The 27,278-nt window shown below is 53.2% G+C and overlaps 1 protein-coding gene across 6 annotated transcripts in view; it reads right to left on the bottom strand.

Moving 5' to 3' along the window:
* The window catches only part of ZFHX3 (zinc finger homeobox 3), a 138,955-nt gene that overhangs the window by 54,880 nt on the left and 56,797 nt on the right, over positions 1 to 27,278 (bottom strand). For all 6 annotated transcript variants that reach the window (XM_076069759.1, XM_076069757.1, XM_076069758.1 and 3 more), the window contains one exon: positions 14,849 to 15,131. In XM_076069759.1, the coding sequence (XP_075925874.1) occupies positions 14,849 to 15,131 (283 nt within the window). The remainder of the gene's footprint in view (positions 1 to 14,848; positions 15,132 to 27,278) is intronic.

Raw genomic sequence — 27,278 nt, 5'->3', positions numbered from 1 at the left:
CAACGCGATGCACACTCACTGAGAGTTCCATGTGGATTGTTCACCTCATGACAAGATGAGAGTTCTGATTGGATTGTTCACCTCATGACAAGATGAGAGTTCTGATTGGATTGTTCACCTCATGACAAGATGAGAGTTCTGATTGGATTGTTCATCTCATGAAGAGATGAGAGTTCTGATTGGATTATTCATCTCATGACAAAAGATGCACATTGTACAATCGGAATAAATTTTGGGGAAAAAAAAGATTTTAAACATTAATATCAAATTAGTTTTTTTCTTTATCTGGATGAGGCCTCCTGAAGACATGTCGTTTACGTGGGTTGACCAAAGCTCCACTCTACCGGTTGGTAGGGAATGAGGTGGTGGGGGGGGGGGTCTACGACCGTCACTGATATGAGCCATTGCCGGGAATTAATCTCACCGCAATGGCCGCCGTGAATGCCCAACCCTTGGTGAGTTTGCGCCATTCGTTATTTTTCATCCAGGGCGAGGTTTTTGTTCAACTTTTTCCCCCCAACCATGGCACTAAAAATAACTCGTGGCAGGCACCGCCTGTAAAGCCGAAGAGTGCGGGGGGCAGTGATGACAAAGGCACGCGTTTGTAGGGCACGGCAGTGCCGGGGCTAGCGCACTCCGGCTACGAGCCCAGCAACTAGAGTTTGATTCCCGCTCACGACCGGGCATAGCAGCGGATACACGAACGATCTCCTGGGCCTATCCTCTACGTCGACTCGGCCTTCAATGAGCACCTGGCGCGGCGCGAAAAAACATCGGCACTGGACAGACAAATGCGGCCGGGCGTGATGTTGGACACCCACCCCCTCTCGTGTGCTGTGCCGGCTCTCATTAGGTGCTCGCTAACAGCACTCGCCACAACGGTCTAATCAGGCTACGAGGGGGATCTTTGTTTTTGTTTAAGTGTGTTGCATGCATGCATGCTTTACGCACACATGCACGCACGCGTAGACGGTATTTCACCGGGGGCGGGCACCGGTGCCGACTGGTGCACCGGTGCCGATTGGTGCACCTTATTTTGTTTGATTTGTCACCCTGCCTTTGTGCGCACCCCACGATGTTATTCCAACAAGGGCCATCCTCGTGCATGGCCACAGGTCGTTAATTAATCGCGTTGTCCAACGCACGACGGCCAGAGTAAAACGCACTCCACCCTGTACCCGGGGCCCTGACGCGGGCGCACCGTCTCGCCGTCACGAGCACCAACGCGCGGGGAGACGTCGTCGGCGTGCGTTTAGACACCGTGCCACGACCCCTCCGTCTTGCCGGCTCCCCCACCCCCGGTCCCGCCGAGCCGGGCGGGGAGCGACGTTGCCATTTCAAACGCCCCCCCCCCCGTCCTCCTCTGTCTTTCTCTCGTCGTAGGCGCAGAAAGGGAGTCGGTGTACACGGGCAAGGCCACCCACCGTCGCCGGAAATGCCAGATACGGGTAACAAATCATCCCACGGGCAACGAATCCCGACAAATACTTGCATGCAAATAGAAGATGGTACTGGGCATTCGTTAGCGTCTCTGTAGGCAGTTGTTCCCCAGTCATCTTCATTAGATGCCAAAAGTTTTAAAAAGAGAAATTCCATCATTTGAAACGCTTCAAGTTGGAAGTAATTCCATTCACTCAATATCTTTATCTGCTAAAAATAGGGGATTCTTTTTTTTGGTTAATATGCAAACCAAATGTTCTTGCTTTGTATATGCTGATTTTTATTTTAATGTTAAAGTTTATTTACCGTGGGCAGTCATGTTTCTGCAAAAAAAAGTTTAGTGTGGGAATTTTTCACGTGCCCGGGTGTAACAGCAGGGCGGGGAGCGAGCCAACTCGCTGGGCTATCCGTACGTCCCTCCACCGGCAGGAGACAATCCGAGAACTGGCAATGGGAAATTCTGTGGGAGCGCGAGTGTGCGAGATCACTCACGGAGCCTGGACGTGTTTCTGCAAAAGGCGGAAGAGGTCATCAGCTTGCAAGCGCCGGCGTGTTTTTGGGGGCGAGCGCTCGCCTCGCGACGCCCGGAAGCAGAGCGAGACGCGTCCACATTCAGGCGCCGCCGCCTCCCCGTCCCGCCCAGGCACGAGGTCTTGGCCGAGTCGACCTGGGGGAGGCCCCTCACCCTCGCCCTCACAAAGCCAATTCGAGGCCGATTGCAATCGTTGGCAGGGCAGGGGGTGGTAGGGGGGGAGAGTTGCGCCCACGAACGCGCCGCCGGAACGACCGCGTGTCGCCCGGACAGACGCGTCGCCGCTCCGGTTGCCGCCACGTGTGGCCGGTGGTGTTGGCGGCGGCGGTGGCGGAGTCCATGTTGGTGGCTTCGGTGGCGGCGCCGTGGAACGGATGGCACCCCACGTCTGGGCTGGCGCTCAACGGAACGCCATCGGCGGGGCGGGAATCGTTTCGGGCACGGTGCTCAGTGCTTGGAGCTCAAGTCGGAGTGTTCGAAATTGCCAGACGCACGCTGAAGGAGTGACACTTTTCATTAAAGTGCTGATTTGTTTTATGAAGATGCGAATACAAAAAAATGAACTTGAGTAAGATCATCGCGCTCGCTGGATGCCTCGTTTTCCGCGCACCGCAATAAACAAAATACTCTACAGATGCACAACGGGCAGGTTTGTATCCATGTCGAAGCAGGAGATTGCCATCATCAATAAAAACAAAGGGGACTTGTGTTTATTTTATAATAAAGTCGAGGAAAAAATAAAACCCCGAGATGTGTCAAAATCCTGAGCGTTCATGTGGAATATTTCGCATCTCCTGGGAAACGAGAATTCCGTGCTCTTCTTTGAGTGCCGGTGCCGCAGCTCATCACTGATCTCCCGTTTCTTTTTACATTTCAGAAAGTAAAAAAAAACCCACAAATTGCAACGACACTGCCAGGATGAGGCGAGACAGCCTACGTTTAAACTGCGATAACCGGTCACACAAAACCCGCCTGTGAAGAAGAAAAACAACGCGACGTGGCGCCACGGCACGGTGCTGGAGGTTTTTTGTTTTTTTTTGTCCAGGAGGCAGAGCCGAGAGACGCAGGAGGGTTCACGCACGGACGGCGGTGCCACGCTCCACACCAAAGAGCGCCGCCGCCGCCGCCGCGGCCATCATCACCGCCGCCACTCGAGCGCAGAGCGCGCAGCCGGAGCATTATTAATTAGCCCCCCTCGTGTAAATGCCTACGCAGAGCGAACGACCGTCGAACATTCTGGGGATTAAAGCAAATCCGGAAGATTTTTTATATATTTTTTTACACAACTGGAATGAATGCACGCAGCCAATTCAAGGTCCCTTCAATGGCAGAGGGGGTGAATCCCTTTTGTCCCAAGTCCCATAGCATCGTCCCCAAAAAATCCTGCTGCCCACGGTCGCTAGGCAACATTCCCCAGGTGGGAGTGAGCCGGGTCTAATCTGTGTGATTATTTTAAGACCCGGGTAATACCCAAGCACAAAGGCTGGCAGATAAAACTCACACCATGGTAATTCTTTTCTGATTGCCAAACACAGGGATGAGGTAGGGAAGGTATTAACTTCACCCGAAATTAATACGACGGGAGCCGGCACATCTCCTGTGCTCAAGGTGGTGGGGGAGGAGCGGGGAGTGAGGAGGGGAGGAGGAGAAGAAGGAAGAGGGAGGTGGGGGGGGATTCTGGCGGCGGGTGCAGGAGTGTTGGCGGGCGGGCGGGGGGGCGAGTGGGTGGGTGAGCGGGCGGGAGAAAAGCAGAATATGGAATCTTTGATGAGCATTTCATCTAAAACAGCTGGCTCCCTGCACAGCCGTATAGGCTTTGTTTGCCGGATGAAAGCGCACCGGGGAATTGGCAGGAGAGGCTGTTGACAGAGGATTTTTTTTTGGTTAAACAAAAAGAAGTCCCCTTTGTGATCCCCGTGGCCTGAGCTGGACCCTGTGACCTTTAGCATCCCGATGTTTGTACGGCTGCACCGATGCATTGTTGTGGCCGGACCTATCATCAACACCTCTTGGTTGTGGTCAGACCTATCCCCGATGCCGTCGTCATGTTGTGGCTGCCCTATTGTCAATACACGATAGTTTATTATCATTGAGGGTTCTGGACCTACTGTAAATGCCCAAATGGGGACTTTGTGTTGTACCAGGAAACGTCCTACGGTTGTGGCCGGACCCCATTGTAAACGGATGATGACGTCTCATTATTTACGGCCATACCTATCACCAATACCCAACGGCGTCTATCTCTCCCAGAATGTCTGATGGCATGCACTGGTGTCCGCTTGCTCAGAAGAAACACCTGATCGGTGTCTCCGGCTGCAACCACGCCTCGCCGCAAAGCCTCAAGGTGTCGGGTGACCTGCAGTGGCTACTGCTCAGTGTGTCGGTCGGTGGGTGGGGGTGCCTCGCCACACCTGCCTGCAATACCTCATGGGAGTCTCCTTGTGTCTGCGTGGCTGCCTCAGTCGTCACTCTCAACTCGCGTCACTCTTGCAAACGAGACGATTCTGGTCTCTGCAGTTCTTTCCGCCGGTTTAAAACCAAATAACACTGAAAGCCTACACCTAGGCCTGCCTGTGCCGAGTGAAAACCTACGCGTTTTTCTTTTTGCAATTATGGCTATAAATCAGCACACTATTGATTCGTGCCGTGAAATTATACTTCCGTTCACATGTCAAACATTGACATCGTCATGCACTTGCCGTACAGAGATAATGTTGACTTCACATTAAACACGCACAAGAGTTTGTCCAACAACAAAAAACGCCTTCGGGACAATCACGTTCTCATTCTAACTTATAGGCACAATCACAAAAGTGGACATGAGGAGTAGCTTCTGCTGCTAGATACTTGTTCCCTAGCCGTGCACCAATATAAGCTGGTCCACTATTTTCTGAGGAGCACTATTCTAAAGTGTCCTACTATTTTGACGCCTGCATTATACGTGAACCGTTACCATCATCACTTATCACCAAATCACCCGCGGTGCGCCAGCTCTCGTCAAATCTCAGCTCGGCAAGTTTGAACCTGGATAATGCTTGGATGGGCAACCGCCACGCACGCATACGTGTTGTCATAGGGCCGAGGAGCTTTGTGATGGGTAGTCGAGGTCACTGGAGAGAAATCCATTGCTGTACTCTACTCGTTTGTGCTCTCCAGCTTCACCAATCTGCTCTCACCAGCGCGGTGAAGTGTAGTCAAGTGACCCCTACGACCCGCACGGCATGGGAAGGCCCTCATCCAGCAGTGGACTGACAGCAGGGCTGTGCCTGTGCATCATAATTGTGCCACTGTCGTAAGTGATGGGTGAAGCAGTGGCGCAGAGATTCAGGCGCTGTGCTGTGAACCCAGCGAACTCAAGTTTGATTCCTGTCCACTGGCAACGTCAACGACGTCCGATGTCCGAACCAGTCCTGGGTCTCCCCCCATTCCTTGCCAACCCGCACTGACCAGCATGGTGAAGTATGGTCAAACCACTCCTGATGAAGCTACTGATGAGAACTCTAGTGGTGGGGGGAGGGGGTTGGAAGGTCTTTGGAAGAGCCACGGTGAGACCCGGGCCAGAGTCCCAAACGACAAGAGGGGCACGGCTGTGACCAAAAGGGTCCAAACTTCCCATCATGCCCTCCAAGTCACGTGACATCACCGTACTGCATGTGTAATGCACACGGCCTTGTTAGACCCCCATAATAATAATTATTGAAATTATTAAATGTGCTCCTATTATAAGTGAACCACTATTATGGCCTTCTTGAATTGGACTGATAATTGCTCCCTCTCTATAAGCACTATGTATATACGTATATACACACACCCGAGTTGCCTTGACCCTACAAACCTCAGGCAAATGTGCATTATAAGAGGCCCTGAGAAGTGCCTCAAAACAATAATTGCTTTGTGTTCCTCAAGGAATTCCTGGGTTGCTCTTTAAGAACAAGCGGCACTAAAGCAAACAGCGAAAGTGGTGGAGGAGGAAGAAAAAATACTCCCGACACCTCAAATGTGCTGCTTGGCTTTATTTACTCTACTCTGTCACTGACGGCTTTTCTGGCACTAAGAGCACTGGCCCTGAATTTCTGGGATGCCTCTACACCCGCGCCCCCCCCCGCCCTGCTATCTCTGTGTGGCCGTGCGCCGGTGCAGGCTTACATGAGGAGGGCCTTTAAAGGCCTGCGCGTTTCATCTTCTAAACACTGGGACTTCAACGAATGAAAATTGGGTAAAATGTATTTTTTAAATCCTTGTCAGCAAAGGCTTAACAAACACGGGGCAAATAAAAAAGAGGGGGACAGTGCAGAATGATTCTAATTGGAGCCCGTGTACAAGCCCATGTATACGTGGGAGTGTACGCGCTGATTGTGTACGTGAGGGTGTACACGCCGAATGTGTACGTGAGGGTGTACAAGCCCATGTATACGTGGGGGTGTGCACAGGAGTATCACGGTGATGACACTGGACTTGCAATCCCGAGATCGCCGATTCGATTGGATCTCCCGGTGCAGCCAGTATAACAACGGTGGAAGTTTCTTAAATCCAACATCGCCCCCTCCCTCTCTTCTGTCCACCCAGCGGTGTAGATGGGTTCAATCACGGTCAATTGATGAGCGAGTTGTACGTGGTGGGGTAAGGTGTGGGTACACCCACCCCTTACAAGACTGCCAGCGTAGGAAAATATGCCTCAAACTCTCTAGAGGGTGGAGGGGGGGGTCTCTCCAGTGCTCCCTCTCGAGGATGCCTTTCCACCAGCAGTGGCGCGAGCAAGCAATTGCAGGGCTGCACCGTTACTTTTAAAAGCACGCGAGCTAGGCCACGACATGGTTGAATCGGACGCAGCGCCAATCCCAACGCTACTGAAGCAACAGAGGAGCCGTCGCTCCGTCGCACACGATTACAAACGCTCCCACGTGCGATGGGAGTTGGGGGGGGGGGCGGGGGGGGGAGGAGGAAGTGACAGACAGGGGGCCGGCCTCTTGAGCGGACGTCTTCCTGCGGTGGGAATGGTGTGGTTACATTTGCTCTGAACCGCCAAATGCGTCGGGTGTTGTGGTCAACCGGGGTGGCTCTCTGTTCTCAGCCAGGATGGCTCGGGCTCGCGCGCTTGGCTGTGACTCGGGGGCCCTCGTTTTCGGAGGCTGAAATTTCAGCCACATCTGGAATGAATAGCGATGTGAAACGCACACAGCTGCCAGAGCAAAATACCAGAGACAGTGTGTTGTTTATTTATGTGGAATGTCCGTGGTTCTCTGTGCGTTTTGGCAGCTGAGCGCGTGTAATAGATAGGGATAACTGCCTCACGGAGATGTCAATTACATATGAAGTGCAAAACCGAGTTTCAAAAGCCACGTTAATGTAATTTCTAGCCATGTGAAAATAATAAAGATCTCGCGCTAAACAAACCTCGGTGCTGAACGGAGATGCGTCCATTTAAACACGAAAGCCACTGCCGCCGCTCTCAGCCAAAACCCGAACCGGACTGGTGTGCGGCGCGGGGAGCGCACGTTATGAATTGGCCATCAATAAACACAAAAATACCTCGGAACAGTAAAGTTCAGGTGACCTTTTGTAATTGGGCACTGACGTTCAATATTGGCCTTGATGGCTGACAGCTCGGCTCTATCTCAGGGGTAGGTGTGTGTCAAGCGCGGGGGAGCCGCACTAATATGCTTCCCCCCCCCCGAAATGTCGCGCGGGCGGGCGAGCGAGCGGGCGAGCAGGCGGGCGGGCGGGCGGGCGGAGCAATGACAAGAGCATCTTGTTCAGTGCGTTCTGCTTGGCCGATTATTATGTGTAATTAAAATGGCAGAGGGCAGTCCGATGAAAGGCTTTTAATGGATCCATAACTGCACGAGGCCCTGAAGGAATGAGAGAGGGGAGACAACGCGGATTATCCAACAGAGATTATTGGGCGCCTGCCTGTCAGCTTTATTATTATTATTATTATGTTACTATCGGCTGACGGAAGGGCGACAGCGAATGCTGGGAAATTACAAAAAAAAACCGCTGCCTTTCGGGCCGTCGTAATTTCATTTACAATATGCAGCACGGAGCCCGAATTACGACATCAAAAGCAGGACGCCCTTAATTAATGCTGCACCTCCGCCGGCTCGCCGCACGGTCTGCGGAGGAGACGGCTCAATCGTGGCACGGGGGGCTGCTACGTTGTGTCTTTGCGGCGACGCTTGAGTGCGGAGCAGCACGATAACTACCCGCCGGATGAGAAGTGAACAAATTAGCCGCTCGAGTGCATTCCTGCAGCCGAGCTACCAACGTCGGCGCTTCCTTCGCGCCGCGTCCGGCACGGCAAATCTGCTCGTGATTATTCCTCGCAAACCGGGACCGATTGCAATGTGTGCACCTAAACCCACACTGCACTATCAAGGAAAACGGCAAAACGGCCGCACGGATTGATACGACCGCGGAGTTGAGAGGCGGTGCCTAGATTTTGTGGGTGTACTCTCCAATTAGTTTGCTTGCTGTAGTACCGTGTATTGGCTAGCTTAATGTTGGACGTTTTGTGCCACGTGCTGGGAGCAATTCGATAGATAACTATATAATGCAAAACTAAACGAATTATATTGTGTCACGGCATATTCCCCCCCCCCATATTTATTTTCCCACTCACTTCGCCATGCGCCCCCCTTCGCCCCCCTTCGCCCCGCAGAGTAAATTTTGGAAATAACGGTCGGCCAATGGCTGCCCGTGCCGATGCCGCATTTTCTGGTTAAAGTTGGGGGGGGGGGAACGCTAGCCACCACCTGCACCATGAGAAAGCGCTCGGCGCTGTTCGCCGCTGAACCGGCCCGTGGTCCTGGCGAGGCCAGCCAAACGCCCCCCCCGCCGAGTTCCGTCCCAACAGAGACAGACACGCGGGATAACGTGCGATCGCAGCGAGCGCCCATCGCGTAATTACCGTCTGGCCATTTAAACCCGCGGCTGGAAGGCAACGCCGGCTCGCTTTAGAGAAAATCGAATAACAGGCTGCGGACACGCATTGTTCCTGATAATGTCACGACGGGGTGAGGTTCATTCTACCTGTGCCACAAAGTACAGGTTGGATGCCAGGGAGCACCGCGGTAAACAGGTTTAACCATTTCTCACCCCCCCCCCCCCCGCCCACCCACCCACCACCAGTTTTTGGCCTCGGGCAGATAGAGCGATAAAAGGGCCGAAGAATAATGGTTCATTTCCATTCTTTAATGGGTGGGAAGGTTTGTTGGTAGATAACGCTGACCTTGAATTTCCCCTGGCGTTTGTGGTGAGCCGCTCGCGCTGCGATCCTTCGGGCTTTTAAACAATGGCGAGGGGCTCGCAAGTCAAAGCCATCCCAACTGAGCGCATAATTTGATTTGTTTCTTAAACAAAACGAACTCATAAATAAGAAAAGAGCATTAGAGGCTCCCCTACCTCTTCGGTAAAAGCACTCTAATAGCCACGCGACAGATTGAGCCTCTCTTCCATGCAGCCTCTGCGTGGGTATTCGCCGGGAGGGTGTCTCGCTCAGCCGAACCTGCCACCCTGGGAGACGGGAGCCGTCAGCGCGGAGAGAGATGAGCATCGTTTCTAACGGACGTCACGCAGTTCTGCAGGAATTCCCCAATGCTCACAATTAAAAAAGGACAGAAGCAGTAAACAAGGTTCGTTTCTAGAGTTTTTTTTTACAAACGCGGCAGTCGTTTTCGCGCCCAGCACTGCGCCTCGGCGTCATCCAGCATCAAAACGTAAATCCCGCGTCTTTACAAAACAAAAGCCCCAATCGCGATTAATAAAACCATTTTTGCATTTGAACGGCTGTACCGAGATTGTCGAGGAGATAGCGGTGCAACGAGCGCAGCTCACGGGGGCCCCCCTTGCTCGTTACGGCGCTGTACATATACAGCGGCCGTAAAATGTTTTTCCAAAACTCCCAGTTGCCAAGACATTAGGGGGCAAACCAACACGCAGCGGTGTTTGGATATTAGAAAGCGGAGGGCCCCGCAGGTCCCGGCCCTTACAGTCCACGGCTCTGGGGCCGCTCACGGCTACCCTCGATCGAGTCCCGCGGCGCGCCGACTGGCGCACGCCGTGTTTATTCGACCTTCGAATTTTTTACTTTTATTACGGTGGCCGAGCTTTTGCTTGTTTTTTCCTTTCCTCCAGCCGGGAGCCACGCAGCGCACTGTACGCCGCCGTCCCCTTAGCGTCGTAGGCGTTCGCTGGCGCGGCACAGCAGCGCGTTGCACCACGATCGGCAGCCGCTCAAGAAGCGGAGCCCCCGGTAGCGAAACACGAGCGCGCGTTAACTCTTTGGCGTGGCGAGCGGTGGCTTGGCTGCCGCGCGCAGCAAGGAAGTTCTGAGCGCCGCGTCCCTCCCTCCCCTCGCACACATTACAGCCATCCTTTTCAACTTACAGACTTAGCAGATCTTGTGCGTAAAAGAGGCATTAGGCAAAATGAATTTGAATTTTCTGTGCCGAGTGAGGAAGGGGTAAAAAAAAAAAAAACACGTGTCCAAAGCAAATAATACGTTTTGTATGCTGTGATCAGTAAGCTCTGTGGGCTTCCTGGATTTATGCGTTTGTGAGCGCCACTGGGAGGACGAGCAGAGCGTCGCTGGCAGCGACTTCAAAGGGCGGCGAGCCCGTGAGAGCAGAGTGATATGCGAGCTGTGCGCTTTGGCAAATTACCCACCTGGTATCTTAAAATGAGTTTAAAACTAACTCAAGATGTGCTTCAACTTTTAAGTTTTAATAACCTTTCCAAGCAACCGAGCTCAATTTAGACATCCCCCCGGCCGTATCAGTGGGCTTGTAATTCGGCTTGAAAATGTACATTTGTTTAAAAATGTGCCGGACGGGCCTGAGAGCCCCGCCAAATCAACCGCTTAGAGCGAAAACCTCGGAGATATTAGATCAAAAAGGAACCATCAACATTGTAGCTCCAGATTATTAATAATTCTATCACGCTCAGATTTGTCTCTTTTATCGCTAATGCCTTATATATTGAAGATTTTTTTCAAAAAAGTTATACAATTTCGTTAAGCCAAAAGCTCCAAACTTCCCTTTTTCATCTCAAATTTGATCACTGTGAGCCGGCGATTCCACGCGTTTAATGCCAGGCTTGCTACAACCACCACTCTCCGCCTTGGCATGGTGTGGTTAGGGATTGTGTCCTGGTTTGGTGCTGTTACAAATCGTGTGGTTAGGGTCCGCGCACCTCCGATTCGCACAGTTGGCTATGTACGGTGCGAAAGAAGTTCAACATGCATACGTAGATGCACTGGCCGGCGTAGTTAAGTTCTCTATGTTTTACCGATGTGTTCACGTTGAGTATATTGGTGCCATTAGGCTTTGCGTTTGAGGTTGTGTGGAGGCGAGGGTTGGTGGATCGCACGCAAATGTTGTGAAACTACCTTCCCTTGAGCATCGCGGAGGTGCCATGCGCTGGCTTGCGAGAAGGCAGTACAGGAAGAGTAGACTAATCGCCATCTGTTTCCATCTGTAAGTGTTGCCCCTTCGCATGCAATAGGTTTTCTCTGGGTGCTCTGGTTTCCTCCCACTTGCATGAACACAACTCATCATTAATTGGCTGAAAACATCTTAAAGTAAACACCCAATGTAGCAGGACCCTCCCAAAATAGAGTCGACTGTGGCTTTCCTCGATAAGTGATTATCGTTATTACTACTACATTCTATGCAGTGGGAATGTATGCGTTGTTTTCACGTGGTTACTGTGGTTAGGGCTCTGTCTGTGTTGGCTGGTGTGGTTAGGCCGTGTGTCGTTCGGTTGTGCAGCGGTTAGCGCTATGCTGCGCTACGAACCCGGAGACCCGAATTCGATTCCCGCTCACGGCTAACACCAGTGACGATTAATTATCCGAACCGGTTCTGGGCCTCCCCTACATCGACTCGGCCTCAAATGAGTACCTGATGTGGGTGTGTCGTAAACATCTCCACTACGGAGACAAAGGCGGCCGGGCGTGGTGCTGGCCACCCACCCCTTCCGTGTGCCGTGCTGGCCTTCATTAGGCACTCGCTAACAGCACTTGCCCCAACAGTCCGTTAAGGCTACACGGAGGGGGGGGGGGGTCTTTGCGTTCGTTTTTTTGGCTCCTCGTGTGCGGCGAGTGTGGTTGGGCGGTGCGTCCCCCGCCCCCATCACCAGCCAACGTTAAACGAGTCAACAGGTGTCATGAAACGTGGGATGACGGTTGTGCTCCGCCATCGTAGCACTACCGTGGCTCCCCGTGCCCTGAAGGACACCTTGGAATGCGGGTTATTGTGACGGAAATTGACAGCTTAAAACACATCTTGGCAGAGTTTTGCGGAGGGAAACGGCTTATCCAGTCAGCAAAGGCCCTCGTAACGACCTCCGCTTAATTTTGACCGCGTTTGTCACACGCAATATTGTTTCTCCCCGACGCGGTACGATGCCAAGCTCAAAACCACCACCCCCCGCCCCTCACACTTAATCAATTTATGCACGACCAAAAAAACTCTGCTGATTGAAAGCAGCTTTGCTTACAAAAGTAATTTTCATGACATTGTTCAATTTTCCAATTACGGGAACGCCCCCCTGCCCCCCCGCCCTCCCTCTCACCTCCAAGTCGCCCCGTTACCTCGCCTGCTGATAATGATTTCGCCCGCCACCCCTCCCCCCTCCCAAAGCTCTCCCCTTCAAATCGTATTCCGCTGAAGTACAACCCTATCGTGTAATGGGCAGGAACGCATTTCAATATCCAGCCCCAATATTCCGCGACGCGCTGGCGCACCGCCGTAACGCTACACGCGGTATTCCTGGGCAGGATCGCTCCGTGCTTTGAAGTTACCCTCTTAAGTTTTTAACCTTTTAGAATTATGACAGACAAGCCTGCGGGCGCAGCCAATGTCCATATATGTGTTACAGTTTTCATTTTTCATTTTCTAAAACTCTGAACCGTGGCAAAGTTCCACAACATCTAATAAACTTAGAAATGAATTTCAGATTTGGTGGAGGGGAGAAAAAAAAATACTTGAGCAGCATTCCTGCCCAAAGCTGTGGATCGCACGCAACAGCACTTCATAAATCTTAATCATTCCCTGGTTTTTTAATGAGCCACATGGTTCTGCTACTTTCTTGTCTGCGGCTCAAACCGCAAAATGGGTCCCAAATCTGGAGCAGGGGCATTAACGTAATGGGAGCGGAAATTAAAGATTACACCGGGGGAGAAAGTTTGCCTAATGGAAACCTTTTGGGGCTGGATTTTGTAACCTTCTGCATGCCTCGGAGAGAAGCTGGGGAGGCAGGCTAGGTGGAGAGGAGGGTTGACGGCAGGGGTTGGTGGGGGAGGGAGCAAGAAAGGTGGAGGGGAGGAGGGGGGGGGGGCGAGGTAGTGAGGAGGGTGGGGTATGAGCGGGGTGAAGGAGAGGCGGGGGGGCCTGGGGCAAGTGGTTCCCATCAACCCTGCGCGCTCTCACATTTTCCCCATCTGATGGGCCTAATGAGAACAAGCTGTGCCGCCGCGGCCGGGGCCTCGACGCGAGCTGCTGCCGCTGCTGCTGCCGCCCCCTCTGCTGCCGTCTAGACGCGACGAGGTGTGCCTGCTCCTGAGTGGGGCGCGACCCCTTGCCGATCCAGGTCAGGTTACCCTCCCAGCTGCCACGGCCCACCGCAGGGGCTATCTTGTTATTGAAATGCCCGTCCGCTGTGAATGCACCGTTGCTTCCTCGGGGAGTGACGTCCGACGCAGACTTTGTCTAACTAGGTAGGTGGCGGTGATCCAAAGGAAAAGCTTTCATGTAAATTGATAAAGCAGACAAGAAAAGTTGGTGAGTAATATAACGTATCGCGGAAAATGCAGCTGGTGTTTTTTTTTTTTGCCGTGACAGTAGGTCCCTATAGAAACAAACAGAATACAGAATTACAGCTTTGGAGTTCCTAATGTGATGCATGTGTGAACACTCATTTTCAGATACAGAACATTTATAAGTCAGTTCTCTTCTTCTCCCCGGTGTCTTCCCCGCCGCTTGCTCGCTCCGTACCTCTGCGACGGGTGCCCTTCCCCGCCTGCGCTCTATGCCGTGCGCGCCGGTGTGATGGAAACGAGTGAAAGTAAAACAAATGCCAATGCGGGCGCAGGCGCTCGCACGAACGCACTCACGCACGCGCACGCACGCAGAGTACACGTGCGCGCTAGGAAAGCCGCTTCTTGATATTGCTGGATTAGACAATGAAGAGCTGTCACTCTCCTACACACTCTATTAAATCAAATCAGCCAAAGCATGCTTTAAACCTTACGTTTCGAGCATGTGTTATGAATTGCATTAAACACACACAATAACAAAGATCCCCCACGTAGCCTTGATCAGACTGCCGGAGCAAGTGCTGTTAGTGAGCACGTATTAATGCTGGGATGCCCCCCGAGGAGGTGGGTGCTCAGCACCACCCCCCCCCGCCCCCAGTGCTTTGTGTTTACACACGGCACCAGGTACTCGCATGAAGCACAGTAAACCTCGGGAAAGGCCCAGGCCCAGTTTAAATAGTCGTCACCGATGTTATCCGCGAGCGGGAATCGAACTCTTGTCGCCAGATTCGTAGTACGGGGAGGGGCTAACCACCGGCACCCACCGCTCCAGTCCACAAACACACGATCGCAGCAACAGCTGCCATTCGCGGATAAGTGGTGGTGACATCACCATAGCACCTGTGCCAGGCTAGGTGCATTTTGAGGACGCGTGAAGTGTGGATGGGTCACTGCTGGAAGGAGGTCACGGGACAGACCCCAGGTGTCATGGGTCGACTGACTGAGGACGCGCTCACCACCTGTGCTGCTCACTGCGCCGCACTGCTGTGCATCAGCCACACGCACGCACGCGCGCACTTACGTACGTACACACGCACACGCCGTGGATCCGAGCCACTCACCGCTCTGCGGCTGTGGCGCCTCGCGCACGCAGAAGATCTGCGCCAGCTCGTCCTCCCCGCCCACCACCCCCGGCCCGGTGGCCGCAACCCCGCCGGCCCCCGCGGCCTCCTGCGCCAAGCCTCGGTGGAGTTGCTGCAGTCGGCGCAGGCCCTCGCTCTGCTGGTGGCGCAGCGAGCGCGCGTGCTGCAGCAGAGCGAGCTTGGCGTGCGTGGAGAAATCGCAAAGCGTGCACACGAACAGGCAGCCCTCCACCGACGACGAGGCCTCCTGCTTCTGCAGGTGCTGTGGGGTTCGGACGGGAGGAGGAGGAGGAAAGAAGGAGGAGGATGGGGGAGAGTTAGGGAACTGTTAGGAGATGGGAGGGCAGTGCTAAGTGTTTCCTCGCCGCGTGTGTGTGGGGGACGGGTCCGGGAGGTTTAAGAACACTCCCGCCACGCTGCCAAATTTAGGAACACTTACATGGCTCTTTGACCCCCTTACAAAGCCCAAAGCAGGCGCTGAGAAACTCTGAAAATAAAACTTTCAACAATGTCCTTTGCAAAAAAAAAAACTTTCGTTCATTCATCATCACCTGGTAATATACGAGTGTGCATTAATAAAAAAACCCATCATAACAACAGTTCACAACAATTGGTGCCGATCCATATTGTACTGCAGTACAATATGGATCGGCTTCATACAAGCCAAATCTGGCTCCCAAGATTACAAAGGTGACTAATAACAATGACGATGACATGGAAGTACGACTACACTCCCCCCCACCCGTTCTCCATCTTTATTTTCATGCCAGGACACCGGCTTTGGCCTCGTTTGGCGAGCCAGTTCGGTGTTTTAAACTCAAACTAAACTATTTATTTTATTTTACCAGGAAAGGCCCACTGAGCTATGCAGCTCTTTTCTCAGAAGTCGACCTGGCCACAGACAACAGCATAACGAAGTGGCTTATCACGTGGACATTTACAGCAGACAAATACTTAAAAACGGCACGTTTCTAAGCATTGAAGAGGGGGCTTAAGCCCATGGCCTCCAATCTAGCTTCACTTAAAGTCGCAGGGACATAGAAAAACCGTCAAAGTTACCGAGTTCACCGCGTTACATTTAACGATATTTCCATTTCGTTACCTCCGTACGAACTGAACGAACCGTGTCAACAACTGCAGTGGTTTGGTTCAACTAGTCATCACCGGTGAAGTACAGACGGTCAGCCTTCCTGCGCTCATGGATATCTGTGCACCCGGACACATGAGTAGAAGAACACCTGGCTACCCTCATGAACGCCATTCCCAGTGTTCTCCTCAAAGAACTAATGGTAAGCGCTGTTGGCGAGCACATATTAAAGTCCGACAAGGCACTCGAGGAAGCCTCGAGGCCAGAACCGCAGACGGCCGACATTCGCAGAGCAAACCTGGTCCCCACTTGTAGTGGCATTGACCGAACGGAGGCCAGCAGAACAGGTGCAGACACCTCTTTGCCACGGCTCTCAACTCTCGCTGGGAATCAAACCAAGCTCGCGGAGATCAAAGTGCAAAAGTGATGCGCCACAGTTCCTCGACACACGCATGTACATGCTGGCACCGCACTGACGACCAACGTCGCCCTCGTCCACGCAGCAGCAGGTGGGCATGCCAGCGAGGCGACGTTTCTCGCTTTAGGGATAAATGCATGGTCCAGGGGCAAGGGCGTCAGCGGATAACGCGTCGCACGCCTCGCCTCCACTCCTCTCCGCTCGGTAGAGCCAGAGCACGAGACGAACCGCAAACGTGGCCGCGGGATCGGCCACGCGTTCCGCAGAGCACGTGCAGCCAAGCAAACGAGGAACGCACGACAAGAAACAACCGCGCGCACTACCGACCGGATCGCACGGAATCACACGCGAGCCGGCACGCACGGCCGGTTGCCCACTCGGTGAATATTCGCTCCGCCGGCATTCCTGCTCACTCTGCCGTAAATCCCGCAACTGGGAAAAAAAAAAAAATCGCAAACAAACGGACAAAAAAATAAACCGTCGCGGTCGCCGCCGCGCTCCGTCGCCGGCTCGTCCTGTCACCTCGGCACGCGCCGGTGGGCCGTCGGAGCTGCACGCGGCCGCTGGGAAGAGCAACGCGGCCTTCCTCTGCAGCGGCCGCATCGCCTCCGAGCCCTCGCCGGGCTTCAATCCCCACGCACTCGCGGGGTGAATGCGAAATAAATAAATAATGCTTTCTTTTTTTTTTTTTCGGGGGGGGGGGGGTTGGGAAGAAGAGAAAAAAAATCTCCAGCCGTGCAAGGAAACAGTGAGCAAGCCGTGAGCGCCGGCGCGGAGTCACGGCTTGTCCTTTCTCCGGACGCCGAGACCACGGGGAAGGTCTTTAACGGTCCGGGATGAAAGAGGACGGCTTATTTGGGAAAGTTGTATTTTGGCCAATCAAATTCCACATTGCTTGATTCCCATCTATTCTCCACCCAGCCTACAAATTATGCGGGGCCCCCCCCTAAAGAGCTTAAGAGAAGAAGGGAGGATTATTGGCAGAACAAAACCCCCCTTTTGGTAACCTGCAGATTATATTAGACTGCTCTTTATTATGTTAATCTGATAACTATTTACATCAATTACTATGCAGGCTGTATTATTTGATTGAGCTGCTTTTGCCGGTGCTGCCGTCCTCGGTCGTTACGTCTAAAATCACGGCTTCATTGGAGGATCGCGCCGCCTTTGCACTGCTTTCGGAAAGTTGGCGGGCCGTCGGACGGTGCCGAATTGGCCTCGGGTATTCGTAATTTCTTTTTGCATGCCCGGAACCGTCGTCGTCGCTGCAGCGAAAACCCGCGCCCCGCGCCCTTGCCTCCTCGTTTACCGACACCTTTGGGCCAGAGACCGTGGTCCCGGCAGGCAAAGGGGCTTGGGGGGGCCTGCGGCTGAATTATTCATGCAAAACGCCTTTGTTTGCCGATGACAACAGCCGTCCACATCAGCACTTGTGATTGTTTTTGCAAAGGAGAATTTTTTTGTTCAAGTCAAGCGGCCGCTGCCAAAACGCCGCAGCTGCCGACGACGCACTCCAAATTCACAATTAGGCGACGGGTGACTCTCACGCGCACACCCCGGGCGACTCTCACACACGCACCCCGGACGACTCTCACACACGCACCCCGGACGACTCTCACACACGCACCCCGGACGACTCTCACACACGCACCCCGGACGACTCTCACACACGCACCCCGGACGACTCTCACACACGCACCCCGGACGACTCTCACACACGCACCCCGGACGACTCTCACACACGCACCCCGGACGACTCTCACGCACGCACCCCGGACGACTCTCACGCACGCACCCCGGACGACTCTCACACACGCACCCCGGACGACTCTCACACACGCACCCCGGACGACTCTCACGCACGCACCCCGGACGACTCTCACACACGCACCCCGGACGACTCTCACGCACGCACCCCGGACGACTCTCACGCACGCACCCCGGACGACTCTCACACACGCACCCCGGACGACTCTCACACACGCACCCCGGACGACTCTCACACACGCACCCCGGACGACTCTCACGCACGCACCCCGGACGACTCTCACACACGCACCCCGGACGACTCTCACACATACACCCCGGACGACTCTCACGTGCACACCCCGGACGACTCTCACACACGCACCCCGGACGACTCTCACGCACCCCGGACGACTCTCACACACGCACCCCAGACGACTCTCACGCACGCACCCCGGACGACTCTCACGCACGCACCCTGGACGACTCTCACACACGCACCCCGGACGACTCTCACGTGCACACCCCGGACGACTCTCACACACGCACCCTTAGCGACCGACCACAGCCGGGCACTTTCGCGAGGACAGCGTGACGCAAGAGGCAATTTAAGTTTTTGGCGATGGCTGCAGTTTTATAACCAAAACTGCCCCACTTCTTCCGTCCCCCCCCCACCAAGCCTCAGATCCCCCTCCGCCCCCATCTCATCGTCCCCTCCGCCCCCACGCCCCCACCCCTGCCTACCCCAGCTCCGACTCCCTTTGCACATTTATAAAAATAAATTGCTTGTGTTTTTTTGGTGCTGCCTCTAATCCTCTGACTGTGAAATAACAGGCTGTAAAACCCGGCCGAGCAAATCCCACCCAGGCAGTGGCGGATTAATATTACTCTGCCAGGTGCAAACATCATTTTCATTAACTTGGCCCTACCCCTCCCGCGCCTTTATGAATGTATCCCTTTTTAAGCTTTTCAGGACCACGAGAATGACCGATAATTTTAATTAAAATTGTGGCTGGCAGATTAAGGGAGGCCAAGGATGCCGCGGCTTTAATTACGGTCATCTTTGTTTGTTGCGGTGGTGCCCAAACAAGTGCCAAGCCGTCATTAGCATTTGCCGTAAGACCCCAAAACACAGAACCCTGTTGTTTGGACGAAGGCCAGGTCCGCCGTTTACAACCGGTGGGGCGAAACGGCACCGCTACTTTAAAAACGCGACCCCCGGCCGTATTCGCGAACTCTGGCGGCGCTCGACGCTCTCCCTCCGCTCCATCCTAAAGAGAACGCACAGGGACCTTTTTTTGAAAATTCAGAAGAAAGCAGTCGGGTAAACAAGAGGTGGCTCGAGCCGTCGCTGGCTCACGCACCTGTTCACCATTACGGGCCACGCGACCTCGGCGTGCAAACGAATTAACGGCTAATTCAGCCCCATCCCCACCCCCTCCACCTCTCACCTGGGTGGAGACAGAGCTGGCCATTACAGCGGCCATTTTTATCATGGCCAACGGCTAAATGGCCCCGGATCGATTTCTGCAGCCTCTTGGAAACCAAGCTGACAACTTTGTCCCGTGGACTCCTCCTCCTCCTCCCTTCTCGTACCACCAAAACACACGGAGATAAATAAGTAAATAAAACTGCAAAGAGAGAAAGGGGGGGAAAAATAAGCCAATAGTGTAACCATTCTCCCACGTATCTGAAATAATCCATATTTCATGGACCCTCCGGTGTAAACGCAGACACGAGGACAGAGAGAGAGCGCGGCTCTGCCTGGGCCCTGCCGCTCACTCTCTCGGCAGACATCTACGGCGCTCCACAAGTGAACGCCGTCGGAAAATTAAGACAGCCGGGGAAGGGAGGGAAAAGAAACAAAAGAAAAGGAAGGCGCGCCATTCTCAATCATCCGAGCGAGAATTATCATCTGTCCCGTCGATTTTTTCATTTGCCGCAATCCGGCAGAGGCAGCCGGAACACGGCTCCCCTGGGGAACCCGCCCAGGGACATTTGCATGAAGATACGAACGAGCGAGGTAACGTTCTGCGGCGGCGCGTCCGAGAGACAATCGGCGCGTATGGGTGAACTGAACCGCCGGCGTGCGGATGAACCGCCAGCGCCGGCCTTTGTTGCACGAGGACATCATTAAGCTAATGACCGTGTTTTTCAAAAGAGTGCGATAAAAAAAAACCCCGGCGCCTCCATTTTCCACGAGCCCGTCATTTTCGCCGAGCGCAAATGCATAACGTTTAGGCTGCAGGAAGCGCGACGGTGTGTGTGTTGTTGTTGTAGCAGCAGGCAGCGGGTGAAACCCCCTAATTACACAGGGTACACGTGTTGACACAACGTGCCTCTTGCACGGCCTCCGGCCGTACAGGGGTGTCTGGCAAAGCGCCTGGGCCAGGCCTCCGCACGCGACACCTGCAAGGCTTTTTTACAATCCACGCTTCATCATCCCCACCTTTTGTGCTGCCGCATTACAAACAAATGAGCAACACGGAGCTCCCTTTTGTGGGCTTATTACTCCAAAGCGGTATTGTGTTACGCCAAAACGCGCACGCACGCTCCCTCATATTTGTAAAATGCGCTCCATTTCTTTTTTTGGGGGGTTGTTGACCAGATTTCCACACAAAAGTAGTCCCCCCCCCCACCCGATGCCAGTCAGCAAAAGGCCACCAACTCTCCCCGGGTTAATAAATTACTGCCAGCGTAAAACCGAATCGATAAAAAAAATGAGCCACAAATTGACGATTGGTTGTTGTTTCTTATTTGTGGGGAAAAAGGGCCCACCAGCTTTAAAGAGCGAGCCTGCTTACTCTCATAATTTTATTTGGGGGGGGGGGGCATCAATAAAGCGGTCATGGGAACATTAGGCCAGACAAGCGGCCCGCCTCGGCTGTAAGCCCCGTCGGTAAATGGAAATGAAGCCGTTTAATGACTGCGGTTGCTACGAAGGTGTATCTGCTCGCTCAATCACATTCAGCCCTAATTACTCGATCAATGCACCACAGGGCTTCCTTTACACACAAGCGGAGCGTAGCACTCAGGAGTGGCAGCACTTGCAAAGTGCTCAATACGTGATTAATGTGGAACTTCGGCCAGGAGATACACGGAGAAGGAAGGCTCGCCGCAAAACAAAGTCTCTCTTTAACTAAAGTAGCGTCTGCTTTAGATACCAACTTTGCGGACCGTAAATCACTTCACGGTGGGCTGTCAGCTTGATGCATTGCCAGAGTTTAAGCGTCTCGCGCGTAAACTTCGCGATCGATACAACTCCCGTTTTAATGAGTTGTTGTGAGAGGGCCAGTCCAAACACATGCCCGGCTCTCCTGCCACTGATGAGGTGATCAGGCCCGATTACAGCTCAACCCTAATTACAGCCAATTATCTGGCGCCTGCGCGGCTCGGCGGCACAATAATTGCATTAAATATTCAGCGACGCACTAAACGGAGTGGGCTTTAAAGCGCGAGACGACCATTTTCCGCTTTTAACGAGCGAACGGAACGCGGCGGAAGGTGCGGGATGGGGGGGGGGGGGGAGAAACGAGTAACAAAACGCGCCCTGAAGCTTTAAAAAAAAACACCATCAGCAAGTTGCATTTATCAGTTCTATATTTGCACAAGTTGACTGCCCAAGCCCCGTGTTGTCAGTCCCCATGTGCCGGCCACGGAATCCTGGCCGCAAAGCCCATACGCCTGCAGTTCGGTGTTTGCAGTTTTATGATCTGCACACAAAAGACTCGGGAGGACGTGAATGGCACCTTTTCATTTGTAAAGCTCTAGACGCTAGTGTTTAATCACGGTAATGATGGCCCGAGATGTGGTGGGGACGGAGGGCGGGGTCGATGGGGCAAGCTGTGTCCTCACGATGCACAACCATTGTCACACGCAGAACAAGTCGTGCTTACATCTGCTGTCACTCGTGGCGGAGGGGGGGTGGGGTATGAGTGACACTCATTTCATTATTATTACAATTATATTGTGATTTATTATAATAATTTTTACATTGACGGTGTCTTGTTAACTGCCTCGGCGCTGCTGTTTATATTGACGATGCAGCGCGCGCCTCAATCCATGCCACCGCGATGCCACCACTGCAATTACTGGATTATGAAACCGCAGGACCGGTGGGGCGCTGGGGAGGGTAGCATTAAAAATGATTACCCTTGCGTGCGCAAAAAAGAAAATCTCGCATTTGCCGAGACGTGACAGATCGATGACAGAAATTAAGTCACAGTGACTCCTGGCAAAGTCTCGGTGCGAGCGGGAGTCGAGAACTCGGAGCCAATGGGGCTGGCGCTCCTCCTATCGGAGCACCCCACCCCCTGCCCGCCCCCCAGCACCCGTGACAAACTCGAGAGCGCGCAGATGAAAGGGGGCCCGAGGCGAAGCAATCCAGGGAAAAAACAAGCGGCGGACACAATACAGCTCGCGCTATCTCGCGCGGCTTCAATTATAATAATGCAAATGCAGGGCGCGGGGGGGGGGAAAATCCTTCTTGGTCGTTGCAAACTTGCCTTCCAGAAAATGCGCAATTTAACAATTTAACATCTCTCCCCAGATTAACATTCGGGGTTCTTTTTTTTTTGTCGCGAAGGTGCGCGCTCCAGGCACATCAATGCGCGGGCTTCTCATTTTGCTGTCGGATGCGCCCGCTGAGAAAATTATGGCGAGAGTAAGATTAATAACATTTTCATCGCTCTCATCTGGCGACGGCCGCGCTCCAGCCCCTCCGTCGTGTCGGGCGGCGCGGACGGCGGGAGGAGCGGCGCTGGATTAGTAGCGGTCGGCCCCAGTGCCGGCGTCGCAGAGGGGGCCCGGCAGCGTACGGTCACCGGGCGGGCCCGAGCGAGCGTGGAGGAGTGCGCGGCGCCGTTAAACGGTCGGGGAACGATGGGAAGTTCCGTGGCCCGGGTCACCGACCCGCCGGCCCGGCCGGCTTTAAAAAGAGGCGCCGCGCAAACCGGGCATTTACACAATCGGCACGGGTCACGGGACGTAGGGGGCTGCCTCTCTGCTTAGACCGACAGATCACCAATTAGATCTTCACACAGCGATTGTGGGAAACGGCCAAACGCATCAGCCCCATTACCAGTACCCGTCTCGCAATCTCCGGTCATCCTCGCAGCGACGGGTTTTGGCAAACTATCGAACAAAGACGGACACTGCATCGCGCGCTTTCAGATAAGTTTTTTGCAGCCGTCTGGAATGCTCCTCCTTCTGTTATAAGGACACCACTGAAGCTGTGCAATTTACAAATATAAAATAGTTTGTTGTCCTTCCACCGTACCTCCGATTAGCACCGTTGGCTACGTATGGTGCGAAAGAAGTTCCACATACATACGTACATCTACCAGCATCGGTGCAGAACCGCCAAAGTAAGATCCAGTTGCGAGTGCAAACGATTTAAGTAAATAAAATTATAAATATCTCAAAGCAAGAGATTTATATATTTTTAGTGAAATGATACTCGCGAATAATTTACTGGAAGACAGCTCTAGATTATTAGAAAAACATAAGCAACAGCTTTGGCACTCACTTTTCAAAAAGATACAAAATAGAAATGTACATTATGCTCTCAGACATGGTGTTTTAAGCCTGGCGAATAATATACCCTGAACACACTGAATTCCTGCAAATTGCATTTTAATATAACCAAAGATAAACATCCATATCTGTTAATGCCAAGAGGAGGACTTGAACAGGGCAAGGCCGAGCAATTTTTACCACTCGGTGTAAATTAATGTTGGCGAAACAGTCGCGTAATCACCCACGATTTGCATAGTCGGCTCCCGGTAATCCAGACAAAGCACCGATCCGGGGGGCAGGGGTGACCTAATCCGCACCCTCTCATAGCGCACAACCGAGAGTGTGCGGTCGCAAGTCAAAATCTTGACAAACGGATAAAAACCCACAGTGCCACGTTTTTGGCGGCCGCCTCCATCTTGAAGGGGGGGGGGGGGGTGAGCGGGGCTGACGACACCAGAGAGAGTTTATTCTCCCGTCCCAAAACGGAAATGTGCACAGTGCCCCTCTCAGGCCTCGCTCGCGCTCGACGAGAAGGCTTTGCCGCGATAGGTCGGCGGCAACGGTCGCTCCTCTCCCTTCCTTTCGTTGGGGTTTCCTCTATGGCCCCCACACAATCCCGCGGGCTCGTCGCCACGGAGAAACGGGCGCGTGAGGGGAAAAAACCGCCGAGCCGCCGTATGATTTTTGCACGTGACGGGCACAAAAGCCGCGCTCTGTAACGCCGTACAGCCCGGGACGTGTCTGCAGAGAGGGCCAGCTTTGATTAATATTTGTCATGCAGATTGCAGCTCCCACCCGACTCGGGATGTTGAGTTGGCCAAGAATGATGAAAATTTGGGGGAGGTGGGGAGCGTGGCTGCGGAAGACTCCCCCGCCCCCCAATCGACAAGCGCAAGCTCACCGCACGTCCGCTCTCAGGGTGCTACGCATGGAAAGGCGGAAATAGTTTACCATCAACCAAGGAAAGAAGTGAGGAAGACGTTTGATTAAAAAAACGAGAGAAAGCCATTTTAGACAGAAACGGTTTTAGTCGAGATTTGAAGATTTGTAAAGTATCTCAGAAGTCCCCTAACCTCGATGGGGCAACCAGTTCCAGAGTTTAGGTGCCACAATTGCAAAAGGACCGTCACCCCAAGTGTGTGGCCTAGACCGTGGTGACAGTAAGCAATGCACAATCTGAGGATCTTAATGATCTTGATGGAAAGTGGCTGAAGGAGGTCATGCATGTAGGGAGGAGCAAGTCCATTTAAGGCCTTGAATAGCACCAAGAGAATCTTAAAATCAATTCGGGTACGAACAGGGAGCCAGTGAAGGGACAGGAGCACAGGTGTGATGTGATCCTTAAAGGGTACACCAGTTAGCACCCTGGTGGCCTTATTTTGAACACACTGCATCCTGTTTAGGAGCTTTTGCTCGCTGCACACGAGGTGAGTTTGCCGGAGGTTGGCACGAGGATCCGGGCATTAATGCGGAAGAATAAGAGGCGCTCACTTAATTGAGCCCGCATAAACAACTGACGTAACTCAGCTTAAGCCGAAACGGTTGATATTTCCCTCCACTCGCAACAACTCGTGGAAACGAAATGGAAAGCAACTGGTCGGGAATGATGGGCAAACCGCTTGAAGAAGGCTGCGGAGTTGGGCTCAAGATAAAAATAAAATAAAATTTCAGGTAAGGCCCCACTGAGCTATATCGCTCATTTTCAGAAGTGACCTGGCCACAAATGTTATCTCAACGAAGTGGCTCGTCACATGGAAATGTATAGCAGCCAAATACTCTAAACCTATGTTTCTTCAATCTGGAGGGAAAAACCGAAGGACCCAGAGAAAATCCACGCGATCACAGGAAGAAGATACAAACTCCAAATATACAGGCATCACGGTCGGGATCGAACGCACAACCGCCTGTATACCAGGCGAGGTAGTTAACATCTCGCCACCGCGGCGCCCATAAAATGAGATAAATGAGCAAAACAAAAGTCACACAGCGATACAGCAAGTTGGCTCAAACTATTTCAGAAATTTGCTGAGGGGACTCAAACCCAAGATACACCAGACTACGTGTACCTAGGGACAGGTAAGAGGAGGTGGACTGGGACCAAAGAGAAAAAGCAAACCAGAGAAGGCTGGAGGCCTTTTAAAAAAATGTTAACTAAAAAATTACAGTCAACAGACCAAGGTGCCTACACAACAAGAGAATGTTTGGGTAAGATCCCGTAAATATAAATGTTAATAACAAATTTTTTTTATGAAGGATAATATTGGTTCGAAGCCTGTGTTAAAGTTCTCACACGACAATGTTTTAATTGGTGCATATTACCTGCCGTTACCTGCTCCGACTTGTGGAATGGAAGCGTGGACACAGAAAACGGGACAGAGGCTGCCGAGGCGCGGCGCTTTCAATTTCAGAGAGAGAGAAACGAAGACGTCGATGAGAGAACAAACGCAAGTAAGAGACATCGTTTTGTGGGCTTCAGCCCAAGAAAGGTCGCGAGAAGGAACGGCGGCGGGTGGACGGGACGAACGGCGGTGGAGCGGCACTCCAAGGTGGAATACCGCCCTCCCTGTGCCCCCCACCCCCGTGAGGAGGGCACTGTCGAGGCGAAGCGATCGGCTCGCGTGCGAGAGCCAGACGGGCTGCTGCAACGCCTTTCATCCAGCAGTGGACGGGTCGTGACTGATCACGATCAAGACGGTGACTAATTAGACCACGTCACGGAGTGGGCCTCAAGGACAGTTGCAGCCCACAGGACGAGGGCCACCCGCCCGGGGTTTTGTAAACACACGAAGCCAGCAGATCACAAAACCCGTAAACAAGGCTGACAACTTAACACATCCCATCTGGCCCCACGCGTGCGTGCCGCTCCTGGGATTTGACGTTCGGGAGACAACGAGTACAACCTGACCCGCGCGCCGGGCGTGGCGTTACGAGACGTTGCCAATTATTCGCCGCCCTCCCTCGTAGGGCCACCGCTCGCAGTCGTTCGAAACGGGGGGAGGGCAAGGGGGGGAGGGGGGTAAAAGAGCATCGTTGCGTCAGGAGATTCTTTACGAACTATCGCACGCGAGCTTCACTTGCGTGGGCGGGCGGGCGGGCCACGAAGCGTTTAGACCCGATAGACTCCTCGTTATTTGTTTTTGCGAATAAAAATTCCGAGGGAAGAGTTGCCAGCTGAGGGTCAGCGATGTCGCCTTTCGTCCGTTAGCTGCTCCCCCGCGCCTCGCGCTCGCCGCTCGCCGAGCTCACCTCCACCGATGCCAGAAGCAGATAAGAGCGAGAGATCTCTGGTGCTCAGGTCGTTAATCACTGTCCGGTCATTATTAACTCGCTAAACATTATCTGTGAAGGCAGCATGTTAAGCGATTTAGGAACAAACTGGAGCAAAGGATCTTCATTAAATCTGCCAATCGCGCAGACAACTTTCTGTACACAGCCAGCAGCCGGCGTTATCGCCCGGTTAGATTGCCAACGTGACTGCCGAGAAGCGCAAAACTTGCGTCTGGCTTTCACCGGCGGTTCTCATGAGCAGAACGCGAGGTGATGCCGACGCACAAAAATTGCAGATCGAATTTTTTTTTTTATTCCCCTCTGGACAATGAAAGCCGCATTTGTGCTTCGCCGAGAAGCTTATACAAATACAC

The sequence above is a fragment of the Petromyzon marinus genome, chromosome 25 (assembly GCF_048934315.1).
Source record: "Petromyzon marinus isolate PM22_M1 ecotype Great Lakes invasive population chromosome 25, UKy_Petmar_22M1.pri1.0, whole genome shotgun sequence".
In the NCBI taxonomy this organism is placed as follows: Eukaryota; Metazoa; Chordata; class Hyperoartia; order Petromyzontiformes; family Petromyzontidae; genus Petromyzon; species Petromyzon marinus.
The sequence above is the reverse complement of the archived record's forward strand: the minus strand, read 5'-3'. Positions and strand labels throughout refer to the sequence as shown.